This window comes from Castor canadensis, chromosome 11, assembly GCF_047511655.1.
Source record: "Castor canadensis chromosome 11, mCasCan1.hap1v2, whole genome shotgun sequence".
Taxonomy (NCBI): domain Eukaryota; kingdom Metazoa; phylum Chordata; class Mammalia; order Rodentia; family Castoridae; genus Castor; species Castor canadensis.
This window is the reverse complement of record NC_133396.1, coordinates 6,428,725-6,445,847: the sequence shown is the minus strand read 5'-3', so window position 1 is coordinate 6,445,847 and position 17,123 is coordinate 6,428,725. Positions and strand designations below refer to the sequence as shown.

The 17,123-nt window shown below is 47.6% G+C and overlaps 1 protein-coding gene across 4 annotated transcripts; it reads right to left on the bottom strand.

Annotated features, from left to right (window-relative positions):
- Positions 1-279: 279 nt before the first annotated feature.
- On the bottom strand, positions 280-14,074 carry Slc25a19 (solute carrier family 25 member 19). Of its 4 annotated transcripts, XM_074045166.1 has the most exons (8): positions 13,774-14,074; positions 10,288-10,361; positions 9,406-9,575; positions 9,059-9,214; positions 6,970-7,140; positions 4,431-4,614; positions 3,380-3,510; positions 280-1,954 (listed from the first exon to the last, which is right to left on the bottom strand). In XM_074045166.1, the coding sequence occupies exons 3-8, from the start codon at positions 9,535-9,537 to the stop codon at positions 1,772-1,774; spliced, it is 957 nt and encodes a 318-aa protein (XP_073901267.1). In that variant the 5' UTR covers positions 9,538-9,575; positions 10,288-10,361; positions 13,774-14,074; the 3' UTR covers positions 280-1,771. The 4 variants fall into 4 exon arrangements, with proteins under 4 accessions (XP_073901267.1, XP_073901266.1, XP_073901268.1 ...); XM_074045165.1 differs by lacking the exon at positions 10,288-10,361; XM_074045167.1 differs by lacking the exons at positions 9,059-9,214; positions 10,288-10,361.
- Positions 14,075-17,123: the final 3,049 nt, after the last annotated feature.

Genomic DNA, 17,123 nt, shown 5'->3' with positions numbered 1-17,123 from the left:
ACAAACGATTAGCAAAAGAAGTTTCAGGGCAAAGGGGCAGTCCGAGAGAAAGCAGCCCAGTTGGCGCCCTGTGTCCCACGAGGTGTTGGGGAGCCTCTAGGTCTTTCTTGGCGAAGAGCCAGATGACCTTTGCCGCTCCTGACCCCCCCAGTCCCTGCTACCTGACCCAGAGGACAAGTGCTGATTGGGAGCTTTGAGTGGCTAAAGGTTCCCGCCAAAGCGGTCATGGGAAGGGGGTGCCGAAGAGAACTCAGCTGCAGCACGAAACAGTGAGCAGGCGAGAGGAAGAGCACGAACTTTATTTCAATGGGACGTCATAAAAGTACATTCAAGCACCCCACAGCCCCGGCCAGGGCTGAAGAGCCGTGGGCCTCAGGGCGTCCTCTAGCGCAGCCGGAACCTTCGGAGTCAACGGCCAGCACAGGGAAGAGCACAGGAGCCAGGATTGGGCTCCAGATTAAGAGAAGAGGGCGGGGCGAGAGCCCCACACTCCAGTGCGTCGAGGCCACTCCCAGCAGTTGCTGCGTGCCAGTCCTGGCAGAGGCTCGAGCCCACATGAGCCCAAACGACTCCAGAGTAAAGGTGTGGATCCCCACGACCTCCTCTACCAGGCCCATCTCTCAGCCCAGCAGGCAGGCCGGAGGGGTGGCACTCTGCTTTGCTCTGCTCTGTTGCCCCTGTAACCCAAGTTTCTCCTCAGCACCTAGACGCACATCTGTATGGGTTCCTGGGCTCTGGTGACTCCCCTGGGTGCCAAATTGTGCCCCACCAGGCTGTCTGCCCAACCCCTTCCTTCTGCCATCTCCGACACTGGGCTGCTTCAGGGTTGCCTGCCTTCTGGGATTAAGAAGACACATTAGTGTCACGCTAAGCCAAGGAGGAACACCCTGGGCTGGCGCTGATGCCACTGACCCAGCTGTAAACTCATCCCAGCAGGGCTAATCCAGGGTCCAGTGAAAGGGCAGAGCCTGGGGGGGGGAAGAAGAGCTGCAATGTTGTGCTCCTGCCCATTAGCACATGTGCTCCACTTTACTGGCATTTGCCTTCTCTGGAAGCTGGTTAGGCGTCACCCTGCAGATACTGTCCTAGGACAGACTGGACTGAGTGCTGGTGCCTATGTAGACTCAAAGGTCTGGGCCTGGTGGATTTGGCCCACCCTTCTGCCTGCCTGCTAGGTTGAGGTCTGGGCCTGGTTTGGACTCCCCTTAAACCTAGGAGCAGAGCCACACAGAGCTGCAACTTTTGGACAAAGTAGAACAACAGGAGTGTAACTCCTGAGGGAGGGCTTCCCTCATCCTCTGTGAGCAGGGATGCAGCTTGCAAGGGGAGGTGGAGGAGTAAGATGAGGAATGTGCTTTCTGCTTTAATGTCTATTAAGTAAAAACAGCCCAGTATGGGGGTCAGACTCCTGCAAAGAGCCCAGTCCCTGAGCTCTGCCCTCAAGCTGTGGCTCTTCCAGCAGATGGGGCTACAAAGTAGAGGAAGGTATCTCATTCCTTTGGGTCTGGGCTCCTCAGTGGCATCGTCCCCATGGCACACATGCGGCATCTCCTGTGTTCTTTCATAGAGAAGGTCCTTGCCTTTCTTCTGCTGGTGACCCAACCCAGTGGGTCAAGGCTGCCACCACTTGATGGTCCTTCACGCTCAGGATGACTGGCCTGCAGGGCAGACCAGGTAGCACCCCTCAATGCAACATGAGTTCAGAGGGTAAGTCTTGCTTCTTTCAGGAGGTGGCCTTCAGTGACGACCTCAGGCCCTCCTGCCCACTAAGCTAGCTGTCTTCCCTCCTTATGCAGTGGAAGAGGTTACAGAAGAACTCATACCAGAAGAACATGAAGCCTGTGGAGAGGGCGGCCTTCAGCAGGCTGGGGGACAGGCCCTTGAAGAAGCCCTGGGTGCCTTCCTCTTGCAGCACCTGCTTGGTACAATCCAGGAGGCCATTATAGCGCCGCACCTGGGGAGAGGAAGGTTATTAAAATGCACCCAGAGCATCACAGCTCCCAATAAATACATGCTGGATGAAGGAATGACTGCAAAATAGACAGCAAATAGGCCAAGCACAGTGGCTCACACCTGTAATCCTAGCCTCTCAGGAGGCGGGGATCAGGAGGATTGAGGTGTGAGGCCATCCCAGGCAAAAAGTTCAAGAGACCCCATCTTAACCAATAAAAGCAGGGTGTGGTGCTGCATGCCTGGCACGATAGCTATGTAACATAAATAGGATGGTCATGCTGGGTGCCAGCAGCTAACAATAACTCAGGAAGCAGAGATCAAGAGGATCATGGTACACGCCAGACCGGGCAAACAGTCTGTGAGACCATATCTTAAAAATATCCAACACAAAAGAAGGGGCTGGTGGAATGGCCCAAGTGGTAGAGCGCCTGCCTATCAGGCATAAAGCCCTGAATTCAAGCTCCAGTACTGCAAAAAAAAAAAAAGAAAAGGCAAACAAATAAAGAGGAGGATCATGGTCCAAGCCAGCATGAACGATGAGACCCGATCTGAAAAATTACCCAAGCAAAAAGGGCTGCCCTGAGTTCAAACCCAGTACCACTCCCAAAAAACGACAATAAATAAATTACCCTCCTTCTTTCTAGTCACAGGGAGCTAAGTTAAACTGCACTGATGAAAGGTCTGGAGTCAGGAGCTGGACAAAGCATCTTCCTGCTGAGGAGGCAGGAGCTGACAGTGGCTCTGAAGGATCCAGTGACAGCTCTGGACCCTCTCCCATCCTCTACCCTATTCCAATTGGTCCCCCTTGAGCAGAAAATATGAATCTGACCCTTGTTAGCTCTTACCTGGACTAGGGCCCACTTCCACCTAGCCTCCCTGCCTCCAGGTGACACCACAAACTGCTGCCAGATCTATGTTCCCAAGGCACAGCCCACCCATCCCTTGTTCCCCTCCAAAAGCTCCAATAACTCCTGCTGATTATGATGACATCGTAGAATCAAGTCCAAACTCTGAGGCCTTGAGTTCCAGGCATTCCACCATTTGGCTTCAACTTCCCTCCCTGGTTTGGCTCCCACCAGTCCTCCCATAAGCACCCCCACCTCCAACCAAACAGAGCATACTAGTCTCCATGAGAAGAAGAGCCTCCATCCTCTGTCCTGTGCTCTCACCATCTTTCCTGGTTCAAATTCAAACTGTCCCTTCAGGACAAGTTGGTAAAAGGAAAGGATATAAAACCTTGCATTCAGTGCAACGCCATTTTTGTTAAAATGTACCCAAATGTGTTTGTTTATGCAAAGAAATAAAGCTACATGAGATAAGCTGGGGGTGCCAGGCCAGTACTGACTACTAGGCAAGAGCTGAATGCTGGTCCCTCATGTGCCTAGTGAGTGCAAGGGTCAAAGCTACCTGCACAGGGATGGCTCACCTGGCCAAAGGTAGCTCGGGCCTTCTCAAACCCTCCAACCTGCAACCGCTTCTTGAAGAGGTCCAGGGGATATGTAACAGTCTTGCTGATGACTCCAGCTCCACAGCCACAAAGAAGGCTTTTGAGGTTCCCTGAACCAGAGAAGTGAGATTGAGGAGAAGGAGGAGAGAAATGCAACTGATGGTGGACAACTTAAAGGTTGTCAAGTCTAGCTGGAGTAGTAGAACACCTGCCTAGCAAGCATGAGGCCCTAAGTTCAAACCTCGGTACCACCAAAAAAACAAAACAAAAAGGACCCAGGTCTAAGCCTCCACCACAAAGCTGAACCCCCAAGCATCCTAGGATCTCAAAGGGGAATTTAATCTAGGAACCAGAACCAGACACAGCCACTATCACAAGAATGGTCACAGGCTGCAGACTGGCCAGGCCCACAGCAGGGTGGGAGCCTCACACAGCAATCCCTACTGGAGACCGTAAGAGCCTGGGAGGTCAGTGACTGCACCAGGTTCCAGGCTGAAGAGGAACGCCCCACCTCTCCCACCAAACAACAGAAGCACAAACAGAAAAATAAGCAATTTGCAAGTTGGACGTCTAACAAAAACTGAAAACCAGAACCAGTCACTGGGAATGTTTTTGTCACATACCAGCAAAGATGCATGTGGCAAGAACTGGAAGTCAAGTCACCTCTAAGCTGCTTGGTTTACTTATTTTGTTGGCCACACTGTAGAGCCAGGTACAGAGAATGTCTTCAGTTCTGACAGAAGAACTATTTCTTTGTGGTTCAAAAAGAGACCTATGGCCAGATGCCTGTAATCGTAGCTACTTGGGAGGCAGAAATCAGGAGGATCACAGTTCCAAGGCCAGTCCAGGCAAATAGTTTTTGAAACCTATCTTGAAAATACCCTACACAAAAAAGGGATTGTGGAGTTGCTCAAGTGGTAGAGTACCTGTCTAAAAGAGTGAAGCCCTGAGTTCAAGCTCCAATGCCACAAAAAAAAAAAAAAGAGAGAGAGACTAGACTAATGGCTTGTTTTGGGGTAGGGTGTCTCACCAGTCTGCTTTCTGTTGGCTGGCATGACCCACTCGTAGGCTTGCTTCAAGGAGCGGTAACAAGAGAACTGCAGCCCAGCATAGGGGAAGATGGCAATCAAAGTCGGGGTCAAGCCTTTGTAGAAGACCAAGGGGCCCTCAGTCTTGTACATAGTCACCACAGCGTCTCGCAGGGTCTTGTAGACCTGGACACACACGTGCAGCTTGAGTGAGCTCGGCGAGGTAGTTTTAGCCAAGAAATGCCCATTACATCTCCTTCCCCTCGTCTAAAAACCCAGCTGCGAGGAAAAGGACTTCTGCTGGGCAGGAAAATGCTGGGCAAAAATTCAAAGAGTGAGATTTCACAACAACTTTCCTTCTAGACATTTACACAACTGTTATGTCCACATGTGTGCACAAAAGTGTGTCCAGAGTCACTGCAGCATCCTGAAGAACAGCAGAAGATTCAGTGTCCATGTGAGGGGACAGGTCCATAAATGACAGGACAGATGTCCATGAGAACACAGTGCAGCTGTTAACAGGAGGCAGGGATCGGGTGGCTGCTGTGGAATGATCCCCCACAGCAGGTAAATGAACACAGCAGGGTACACCAGAGCGAGGTCAGTATTTGTAGGAAACAAACTGTATGCAGAGATTATGTCCCCCAAGGATACACAGAAACCAGGCAGTGATGAAAGATAGCTTCACCGAGGGGAAGAGCGGTGGGGAATGGAGGAAAAGGGAGATTTACTATGTATCGTAGTGTGCTGTGTCGTTTTTGACATATACAACACGTTATCTCTGCAGGAATACCACGGGCCATCTGCCCTCTCAGTACCCTCTATAGAACACAGTTAATCAGCCATGGCCCGACCAATTTGCTCTGTCTCCACTGGTCTGGGGTAGGGCAAGGCACCTCAGTGAAAGTGGTGACTGAAGGATGATCTGCACTTCTTTCTGCTGCCTCCCAGAACACTGGCAGTCACATGGAAGGATTCCACTCAGGGCCTCTGTGAAAGTGCAAGGCCCTAAGGAAAGACCACCAGCCACTGCCCAGAGCTTCCATTTTAACAAAGTTACCTTCTCTACCAGGTGTGGTGGTGCACATATGTAATCCCAGCACTCTGGGCTACTTGGCAAGACCATGTAGCAAAACAAAACAAACAAAAATCAACATTACTTTTAGTTAACTTTTTTTTGCGAAAAGATTAAGGCAGAGGGTGCTTCATTATCGTGCCAATTGAAACTGCCCTATTTGGGAAATTTTGCTGTTATCCTGATAATCCTGATTTACTAGAAGGTCAGATAACAGCTTAGTTTCAAGTTAGTGACTTGGATCTTCAGCATGAGTGACTCCATTGTGACTTTTAGCATAGTTCTCTTTATGTGTTTCTTGGTTGTGGCTCAAAGCAGGAGCTTAGTCAAAAACAATGGCCTCCTATAATTTTTATCTAGCAGAGGTACTATGCTATTCTTTCCTTTCCTTAATACTGTCTCCAGTTTTTAATTCTCATGCATTTTCACTAAAGGTTGGGAAGTAACAGGAAAGCTGGATTGTCACCAGTCATCTTTCCTTCAGCCCAGGGGCCACCTCACTACTGGGGTTGGCTTGTCCTCTATATAAACACCTTCCCCTCCTTTTCTCTGCTTAGTCCCTGAGGCCCCTCATCCCATTTCTCCACCAGGGCAGTTACCCAAAACCTCCAATTTTCTACCGAACTATCTTATACAAAGCAATTTAGCTCTTATGCCCCAATCTCTGTCTGCCAGACTGTTTCCAAGGAACTTTGCTCTTTTCAACCAAATGTCTTCAGAATCTCTCTGTAACAAAAGAGCCTCCTCCACCCTGAGCAACACAAACAGGCAGAACCAAACCATGGTGATTCCAGTGATCCCAGAACCACACACACACACACATACACACACACACACGCACGATGCTAGTCTTTCTTTCTTTTTGAGACACGGGTCTCACTATGTAGTGCAGGCTGGTCTGGAACTCCTAATCTTCTGGCCTCAGCCTCCTGAGTGCTGAGATTTAGGGCTAGGGGTATGGCTCAAGCAGTAGAGTGCCTTCCTAGCCAAGCACAAAGCTCTGAGTTCAAACCCCAGTACGGCCCAAAAAAAAAAAAAAAAACCCTGAGTGCTGAGATTAAAGACGTGCACCACAATGTTGGGCTGATACTGTTCTTAAATATGTCCACGATCATGGTGGAGGTGGACTTCAGGGTTTAATCCCTTGCTCTCAGTAAGTCCTGCCTTGAATCTGACTCAGCTACCCCATTTCCTCCAACCCATTCTCTGAAAATCAAGGACACCCTCACAACACTACAGCCTGAAGTGGTCCAGCCTCACTTCATCCGGTCCACTGCTGGGTACTTGTTCGGTCTACTTCCCACTCATAGGTTTTGTCTCACCAGGGAGTCTGTGTGTTCCTTGGGGGCAAAGGCACAGAGCACTCTGCAAGGTGCTGACCAGTTACAGGTCTGACAATCACCCACTTTGCTTCCTCCAAGAACAAGAACCTGCACTCCTGCTCCACCTACCTTATCAGGGCTTACCTTGGGTTCACCCTGAGCAGCAAAGCGGGTTCGCAGAACATCCACAGGGTGCACGGTGAGGGTGGCTGCGCAGGCAGACAGGCCTCCGCATATGAAGTGCACAGAGAATCCACGGGCATCGTACACACTGGCTCTGTGCACCAGCTCCGTCAGCTGTTCAAAAGACAAAAACTGCAAGAGCAAGTGAAAAAAGTCACGAAGGACTCAAAGGAAAAGTGCTAAGACCAAATACTCCCCAACACACCACCCTCAACCAGGTGGGGCCAGGCCTAGGGAAGAGGAAAGCTAAGGAAATCCTCTCCTCGAACCCTGACAGAAACAAGAAACACATGAAATTCTATGTAGGATGCAGATGCCTCGATGGGGGTGTGTCTCAACTGGTACAGCGTCAGCCCTGAGGTCAAACCCCAGTGTTACCAGACACCTGGTGGCTCATACCTATAACCCTAGCTACTCAGAAGACAGAGATCAGGAGGATCTCCATGAAAAGAGACCCCATAAATAGTTCTCGAGACCCGATCTCGAGAAAACCCATCACAAAAAAGGAGCTGACAGAGTGGCTCAAGGTGAGGCCCTTAGTTTAAAACCCAGTACCTCAAAAAAATTTAAAAAAAGAAAGACATTCCAAAAAGCAGATGCCTCATGAAGAAAGAAGAAAAAAAAGGAAACAACTCAGATGGTTTTTTAGAGCTAAATACCCAATAAAGAACATGGAGGGAGTTAGTGTGTGGCTCAGTGGTAGACCACTTGCCTAGAATACACAAGGTCTTAGGTTGAATCCCCAGCACCAGAAAAATAAATACATAAACAAATAAAAAGTATATGGAGAAAATTTTTTGTTGCTTTGCTTTTTGAGAGAGGGTTTCGCTTTGTAACTCAGACTGGCCTTGAACTACAGCTCCTATCTCAGCTCCGGTACAGGTGTGCGCCACCATGTCTAACGTGGAGAAAAGTTTATAGCAGAAAACTCCACTCATTCACTTAATTTTCTAAGAACTGAAGACAGACAACCCTCATCTGATTTGTGGCAGGGCACTCTGGAGCACAGCTGACAGTGCCACTGTTTGAGAATCACCCTCCTCTGGAGTGGATTCTGCCAGAAGCATGTGCCATGGGAAATCGCCTCACACCCATCCTTCCTAGCCACCACCACAAGGTTTGGCTCCCTGAGACTACCGCGTTGTGCATTTAACCACCACACTGCAATATCTGCTGAGTACCAAATGAGGACGTGGAACAGCAGGGGCATGTCTACCCAGGGAGCACCTGACTTGAACACTCTCTGTGCTGTTGTCAGAAGAGCAGGCAGGGATAACTCTGGACTAGCTGCAAGCGGAAGATCCTGCCTCTGACAAATCTTTCTGATTTACTTATTTTGCCATGCTGGGATCAAACCCAGGGCCTCGTGCACAAGCATGCTAAGCTCGTGCTGTCTCAAGTTACATCCCTGACCCTCTGCCTGTTTCTCACCAATGACTTTGGTTGGGTTGGTTACACATGCTCTCTCTGTCCCAGTCCTCTCTTCTGTAAAATCAGAGTGACAACAGAACTCACCTCCCAGAACTACAGCAAGATAAGGCAGGTAAAGTGCTTAACACATGGGGCAGGCTCAGCTTGCACTGTGCAAAGGCTCACTGTTACCACCAGTAGCATCATACAACCTCATCTGTCTGCCAAGAAATACACCGGCACTCAGCTGAAAGAATGAATGACCAGAAGTGAGAGGCCTGGGGTCTCAGGACCTCTCCTACCTTCCCTGCAATCCACACAACACTTGCTCTCTCTTCCTCTCGATGTTGTGAATTCAAATGAAGCACAAGTGTGAAGGTGCTACTTCAAACAACGAAAGGCCTTAGGTAGTGCCCTTTCCCAAGTCACATGGGAGCACAGTGTCAAGTTGGTCTCCTAGATATAACACGAGTCACCGAGACTGGACAGTGGGAATGCTGATGTCTTCATACAGGTCAGGCAGATTTCCCATTCAGGCAAGTGGGTAGCATGGGGGCCGTGTTCCTACTTGCTACCCTCCCTCTGCTTCTCCACTGTGCAATGCGACCCCAGAGGCCTGGCTGGGTCCCCTGCCACCTACTTGGACAGCTCCATAGCCTATGGAGAGAAGCTGGGCTGGAATGTGTCCTTTCCAGAATGCTGTTGGGCCCTCCTCCTGCAAAATCTGTTTGCCGGCCTGTAAGATCCCATGGTATTTTGCATTGGGGTCACTGCGACACAGGCGTTCAATCTGAAGCTAGGGATCAAAATTGAAAAGGTAAGGACCACGGCAGAGGGGTTGACTAAGAAGGGGTAATTTTAGCAACAGTAGTGAAGGCAACCAAGTGCTTCACCTTGACAAAATTCCAAGTTTTAAGAACCTGCTTTTGCAAGAAAGACTGAACTTGTCCTCCAGCCCATTACACAGAGAAAAGGGGGAAAGGGTACCTGGAAACGGATCTTGATGACATCCAATGGGCTGATCAGTGCCCGAGTAACAAATCCAGACAAAGACCCTGCCACCGCCACCTCCAACTTGGAGTTACTTCTGGCATCTGCTTTGGGGTCATAGCCGACCATCCCTGCCTCTGGTCCATTCAATGTCCATCAGTATCAAGCTAAATTCGAGAGACATGGAGAAAACATAAAGGCAAGTTCCCTAGGGTCACTGCTCAAACGTCCCATCCTCCCAGCAGTCCTCCCTGCTCAGCCTACCTAAAATAGCACTGGCTTTCTCTATAGCCTTATTACTCTGGGACTTTGAAACTGTACATTTCTTTTTTGTCTTCCCCCAACTAGAATTCAAACCCAAGGAAACATGACCTCATTGGTTCGCCTGTACTTCCACACCAGAATACAGCCCATCACAGTAAGTGCTCAATAATATTTGGGGACTGAATGAAGTAACAGGCTTGATGGGAAATCTTTTGCTCACAGAGGTCAGTTGTGTTTCCGATGACTTCCGGCAACTTTATGGCAAAGCCCTGTCTGAGATAAAGTGTAAGTCCCCTCGAGCTGAACACTGAGAGGAGCTATCAGACATCAGGCACATGTGGCCAGAAAACAGGGCTTGGGATTCTCTAACAATCCCCCAGTAGCCAAAGAAGAGCACGGTGACCGCTGAGCCCTTGAACTTCTCCTGCATATTCTTTTTTTTCTCTTTAACCCTGGTGCTAGAGACGGAACCCAGGGCTTTGTGCCTACTAGCTGTGCCCATCCAGTCCCGCATCCCCTTCTTTGCATACACCTCAGGCCTTCCCTGGCAAAGCGAGGCAGTGTCTTGCTATGAAATGGTGCTCCCAGGTCCCCCCTGAGCCAGGCCCTGCTGACCTCCTCAGCCTCACTCTGGGCCATTCTTCCCCTTCCTCACTTCACTGGGTGGTCCTGGTGCTTCTGATCAGCTCCTACAAAATGCAGTGTGCACTCCTAACTACCAGCCTTGCCTCCGCACACAGTTCCCCTTCTCCACACAGCCCTACTTCCAAGCCCCTGGTCATTGTCCCAGAGCTCAGCCCCAGAGCATCCCTTCCTGGACATGTGGGTATTTCCTTCCTAGCATTCCCAGCACCTGCTAATGTCTAGTCTCTGTCCTCACAAGGGCAGCAACTCAGCAATCGACTTACAGCTCCATCTCCAGAGTCCAGCATGGTGCTTGGCACACAGCAAAAGCTTAGAACATCGCTAATGAACAAATGATCAAAAACCAAATATTTTTTGAGATAGGTCTTGCTATGTAGTTTGGGCTGGCTTGGAACTCTACAACTTCCTGCTTCAGCCTCCTGAGTACTGGTACCACCACACCCGTCTATGCTGAGTTTAAAATATATACCTTTATTTCAAAACCATCTAATTTCTTTCTTTTTTTTTTCCTAGAGCAGGGTTTCTCAGTCACAGCACCACTGACATTTAGAAGAAATACTTTGTTGTTTGGGGACTGTCCTGTGTATTACAGGATGTTTACAGTGTCTCTGGTTTCTACCATCACACTCTAATTGTGACAATCAAAAATACCTCTAGGGCAGGCATGGTGGCTTACCAAAGTAATCCCAGCTATGCTACAAGAAAGGCAAAGACATGAAGATCATGGTTCAAGGCCAGCCCAGGGAAAAGTCAGATAAAGACCCTAGCTCAAAAAACGAACTAAAAGCAAAAGGGCTAGTGGCATGGCTCAAGTTGAAGAGTGCCTGCCTAGTGGGCACAAGGTCCTGAGTTCAATCCCCAGTATTGCACAAAAAAAATAAATGAAAATGAAAAACAAGCCTCCAGACACTGCCAAAATACTACTGATTGAGAACCACTGAGCTGAGAAAAATATGTAGGTGTGTAAAATGTCTATGTTACATCATCATAAACTAGATGTAACACAGATGCTCATCAAATAAAGACACGGATAAATACATTAAGTGACATTCATACAGGAAAACACTATGAGCCTGTGACGTACATAGGGAGGTCACTGCCTACACAAAAATGCCCACAATAGAGCAAACATAAAAAAAAAAAAAAAAAAAGCAGGTTTCAGAGCCAGGCAAGGTGGTGCATGCCTGTAATCCCAGCACCCAGGAGGATCTCAACTTTGGAGGCCAGGCTGGGATACATAGTGAGACCCTGACAAAAAAACAAAACAAAAGCAGATTTCAGAACACTATGCCTAGTAAAATCCCCTTTTTTTCTTTGCGGTACTGGGTTTTGAACTCACAGCCTACACCTTGAGCCACTCCACCAGCCCTTATTTGTAATGAGTTTTTTGAGATAGGGTCTCGAGAACTACTTGCCCGGGTTGGCTTTGAACCTCGATCCTCCTGATTTCTGCCTCCTGAGTAGCTACGATTAGTACTCAGTGAGCCACCAGCACCCAGTCAGAACCCCCATTTTGTAAAATAAAAACAGCAAGACCTACATATGCCCATATCACTACATAAAACACAGAAACAAAGCATGTAACAACACACATACACACTGACAGGATTGGTAAATTACCCGTGGGCAAAACAACAAGAAGGAAGGTAAATCTCCCTCTCTTTATGTAATTCTATGTTGGTTTAATTTGCTGATTTAAAAACTAAACTAACAAGTACCACAAAATAATTAATTAAAACTCAGTATAAAATGATTTTAGAAGGTCCCTCAGAATTAACCTAGCTCCTGAATACTTGTAGCAACATACTAGAACCTCCTCCCAGGCAAATGTGAGAAGCAGTTTAAACATGCAGCAGGCAAGTGAGGAGCTAAAACTCTCCAAGGGGACACCCAGAGACAGCTCAGGTCACAATGAGCAGTGACAAGTTTCCTGCAGGAGGGAAGGAGGAGCAAACTGAATGGCAGGTATCCTGGCTCAGTTTCAAAAGAAGCAGTCAGGTCAGTCTCTTCCCTCTGGAAGCCCAGTGTACAAATGTACCATGCACATGCTAGGAGAAAGTGGCAGATAGGCCAGGATACGTGTAAATCTCTGTACATAAAAAGCTCCACACAGCTACACATAACCTTAGGCCTCAGGTCAAGAAGCCTGGGTTTAGCCAGGTGCCAGAGGCTCATGCCTATAATCCTAGCTACTCAGGAGAAAGAGATCGGGAGGATTAGGTTCAAAGCCAGCCTGGGCCAATAGTTCTCAAGACCCTATTTTGAAAAAACCCAACACAAAAAATGGGCTGGTGGAGTGGCTCACGACGTAGGCCCTGAGTTCAAGCCCCAGTACCACAAAAATTAAGTAAATAAATAAATAAAGACTGGGTTTAACTGGGCATGATGGTGCATGGCTATAATCCCAACAAGTAGGGAGACTGAAGCAGGAAGATCATGAGTCCGAGACCAGCCTAGGTACACAGTGAGACCCCGTCTTAAAAAACAAAACAAAACAAAACAAAACAAAACAAAACAAAAAACCCCCGAAGAAGTCTGAGTTCAAATTCTGCCTCTAGCGCACCTTGGGCTGGTTTATTTAACATGGACCATTTTCTGCAAAGTACAAATGTCTGCCCTGCTGGGTGCAGATTGCTGTGCACCAGAATGATAACGGATGTGATAAACTTTGTTAAAAAAAAAAAAAAGGCAAAAGTCATACACTTTTAAACATACTTTTTCTAGAAAAATTTAAAAATAAAAAAACATTAAAAATTTAAATTAATAAAAATTTAAAAATCGGCGGGCATGGTAGCTCATGTCTGTGATCCCAGCACTTGGGAACCTAAGGAAAGAGGATCAGAAGATGGAAGCCAGTCTGGGCTACTCAGCCGACTCTGACCCTGTCTTCAACCAACCAACACACTTTTTCTGTTTGTTAGAAACCTTGTACCCCTAAACCTTCGTCTTAATCTAAACAGACAAAACAAAATGAAGTATGATTATATGCATGATATACACAATCCCGCAACCAGACAGGGCGGCTGCAGACGTGAGTGGCAGGGTGCGTGGGGTGCGTGAGAGTTCGCTTTCACCCTGCTTTTTTTCTGTGTTGGATACCCACGTGCCCCGACAGCCCCGCGGCAGGTGTCGGAGTGCCCATGTGCACAGCTGAGGGGCTCTGCAGATGTCCCAGGTGGATATGTAAGTGTCCTGGTGTGCCTAAGAGTGTGGTTTTTTGCTCGAGTACGACAGCACGCCTGGGAAGCGGGCGCCCGCGTGTGCAGGTGCCTGGGGGGTGCGGCGTTTCACCTTTGCGTCCCTAAAGATACTTCTCGGGTCAGGTGTGGCCATGTGAGCGTTTAGTCTCCGCCCCCGCGTGAGTACCTGTCCACGTGTGCTCCCTGCGGTCCACCCGGGGAGCCCGTGCAGGTCCCCGAAAGGACCAAGAGTAGGACGAAGGTGGCGGTCACTCACCTAACTCCACAGGATACCAGCTCTCTGCTCTCTCTCGCTCTTCACGCAGTCTAACAGCAAAACTCAACTGCGCTTGCCAATAACTGACGGGCCTCTGGACCAATCACCGCGCAGCTTCCGACAGACACTGGACCAATGGTTGCACACTAGAAGTCTAGGCAGTGTCTCCTGCGGGGGTCTACCTGGGTAATGTAGTCTTCCGCTACGAAGCCCCACCCCGCCTACTGCGAGGCGAAGAGCCTCCTGGGGGATGTAGTCTCGCTGCGCATGCGCACGCGCACTCCTGACGCGTCGGGAGGAGGCCAAGTCCGGAAGGCGGATTTCGACCTTAGAGGTTACGGCGCCTAACGGAGCGTGGCTAGAAGGTTGACCTGCAGGGTGCGCATGGGGAACTTGACCCGCTTTCCTCCGAACTCTCGACTCCCACAATCCGGATAATCGACATTCGGAAAGAGTGGCGGCAAACCTAGCAAAAACCTAGAGGATTGGAAGAGACACACAGTAGGTTCCTAAGATCAGAGTATTTGCAGGGGGTGGGGGGGGTGCCCCTAGAATTTATTACACTTAGGTTCTCGTTATTAAAAAATACTGAAAGTATATATGGACACAGAAAATGTAAAGATGAAGTAGAAAATGACTCCTCCTCCTGCTCTCGCACGGTAGCTTCAGCTCTTGGCAGGAGACTTCTCCCTCCTGGCATTTCTTCTTGTTTTTCCTTTTGCTTTTTTGAAACTGGGTCTCACTATGTAACCCAGACTGGCCTTGAACTCGCAATCCTGCTCGGATTAACAGCTATGCGCCACCACGCCCAACCCTCTTGACTTTTTCTCACTGATTTTTTTTACACTAATCACTTTGACTCACCTCTCTTTTTTTTTGCATTTTTGAGGGTTTTTTTTTTTTTGACATTTTTAAAAAACATTTATTATGGAAAATTTTCAGCACATGTAAAAGTAAGAAAACTAGCCTAATGTACCCCCATGTAGTCTCTACCCAACTTAAGGTCAAGCTTATTTCCTTTGTACCTCAACTACCTGGCCCAGCCCCAGCATTATTTTGAAGTAACACTTGGACTGGAGGTGTGGCTCAAGCACTAGTGTGCCTGCTTTGCAAACATGAAGCCCTGAGTTCTTTTCCCTGAAAAGAAATAAAAAATAAAATAAAATAAAATAAAATCATATCCACAAACATTTCCACCGCAATAATTCCCTAATATCATATACTGAATTATTACTTACATTTCCCTGATGGGTGTATAGAATAGTTCATAGTTTGTCTGAATTAAAATCTAAACCGTATGTTTAGAAAGACTTAAGTCTTTTATTTGTTTTCCCCTGTGATACTGGGGATTGAAGTTGGGGTCTTGTGCTTGCTAGGCAGGCGCTCTACCACTTGAGTCATAACCTCAGCTCACACATCCTTGTCTTTGTAAATCTACCGTTTCCCCCATCCTTTTTCCTTACAGTTTTATTTATTTATTTATTTGCAGTACTGGGGTTTGAACTCAGGGCCTACACCTTGAGCCACTTCACCAGCCCTTTTTATGATGGATTTTTTTTTTTGAGATAGGGTCTCGTGAACTGTTTTTCTCCGGGCTTACTTTAAACCTCGTTCCTCCTGATCTCTGCCTGCTGAGTAGCTAGATTACAGACTTTTTAAATGTGTCAATTACTTTTTAAATATGTCTCTTAGCCCATGGATAGCTTTTCATTGTGTCTTTCAAATAGCATTTTTATTTATTTATTTTATTAGGCAGTACTGGAGTTTGAACTGAGGGCCTTACGCCAACGGCAGAAGCCTTAAATTTTAGAGAAGTCCAACTTAATTATTTGTTTTATGGATCATGCTTTTAGTATCAAACTGAAGAAAATTTTTTTGGTAGTACTGAAGTTTGAACTCAGGGTCTCAAACTGGTGAGGCAAGTGCTCTATTTCTTGAACCACCATGCCGCATCCCTCTTTTGCCTTAGTTATTTTACTTATTTTTTGAATAGGGTCTCCCATTTTTCCCCAGGCCGGTCTTAGCCTGTGATCTCTGATCTCTGCCTTCCTGGTAGCTGGAATTACTGACAAATGCCATCACTACTGGTTTATTTGTTGAGATGGGGTCTCCCTAACATTTTTCCTGAGCTGGAACCCTAAGAGTCTCTTTGTCTAAGAATGTTCTTGACTCTAGAGTAATATCCCCTTATCTGTGGTCTCAGTTTCCATTACCCATGAACAACTGTCAACTGAAAATATTACACAGAAAATTCCAGAATTAGAAAATTTGTAAGTTTTTTATTTTTATTTTTCCTACAGTGCTGAGGGTAGAGCCCAGGGCCTCATTCTTATTAGGCCTTTATTCTGCCACTGAACCACAGCCCCCCTTTTCATTTGTTTTTTGGGTGGTGTTGGTGTTTGAACTCAGGACCTTGCTGACGGCTTTGCTAGGCAGGTGCTATACCACTTGAGCCACACCCCAACCCTTTTTTTTTTTCTCCTAAGTTATTTTGTACGTAGGGTTTTAAGCTTTTGGCCACACCAGCCTCAGACCATCATCCTCCTACCTTGACCTCCCAAATAGCTGAGATCCCAGGCACATGCCACCTCCTCTGACTTTTTATTGAGATGGGATCTCATTAATTTTTTTGCCAGGACTGGCCTTGAACCATGATCCTCACAATATCCACCTCCCAAATAGCTGGGCTTACAGATGTGAGCCACCACTCCCCGCCTCTCCCACTTTTTTTTGAGACAGTTCTAGCTATATTGACTAGACTGGCCTCAGACTCCTGGGCTCAAGCAATTCTGCCTCAACTTCCTGAGTAGCTGGGACTACAGGTTTGAGGCACCATGCCTTACTAATAACGTATTACAGTATATTTCTATAATTGTTCTATTTTATTATTTGTTACTGTTAATCTCTTACTGTGCTTCATTTATAAGTTAACCTTTATCGTAAGTATGTCTGTGTAAGAAGAAAACATAGTAAATACAGTGCCAGTTTTCTTGAGTTTAAACCCTAGTTCTAGTTTTTGCATATTTGAAATGTGATCATTTCATTTTAAGTTAATATACTTACAAATCACGTCATGTGAAAAGACACCGGAACCCAGCAGTTCCCGTCAACTTGGGGAAGTGAATCCTTCTGTGACCTCATCAACACTTACTCTAAACAGACCTATTAAGAGCTCCGTCGGACTTCCCCCGCCTCCTCCAAGAGAGCTAATGTCTCCTTGGCCTTGACCACATTGAGGCTGTCTGGTGCTGCCAAAGTAAATGAGCCTCCAGCTGTCAGCCCTGTGTTCGTGAGAGGTCAAGGGCAACTTGCTGTGTCTTTGGCAAGTCTTTGGGCCGTACTTTCTTCAT

What these genes read in the sequence shown, in the direction of transcription:
- Slc25a19 (XM_074045166.1), bottom strand. Translation starts at nt 9,537, where the DNA reads ATGGTCGGCTATGACCCCAAAGCAGATGCCAGAAGTAACTCCAAGTTG. An exon ending in AGCCAACAGAAAGCAGACTG is followed by an intron (nt 3,511 to 4,430) that starts GTGAGACACCCT and finishes TCTCTGGTTCAG; the next exon opens with GGAACCTCAAAAGCCTTCTT. An exon ending in CCCGAGCTACCTTTGGCCAG is followed by an intron (nt 1,955 to 3,379) that starts GTGAGCCATCCC and finishes TCCTCTCCCCAG; the next exon opens with GTGCGGCGCTATAATGGCCT.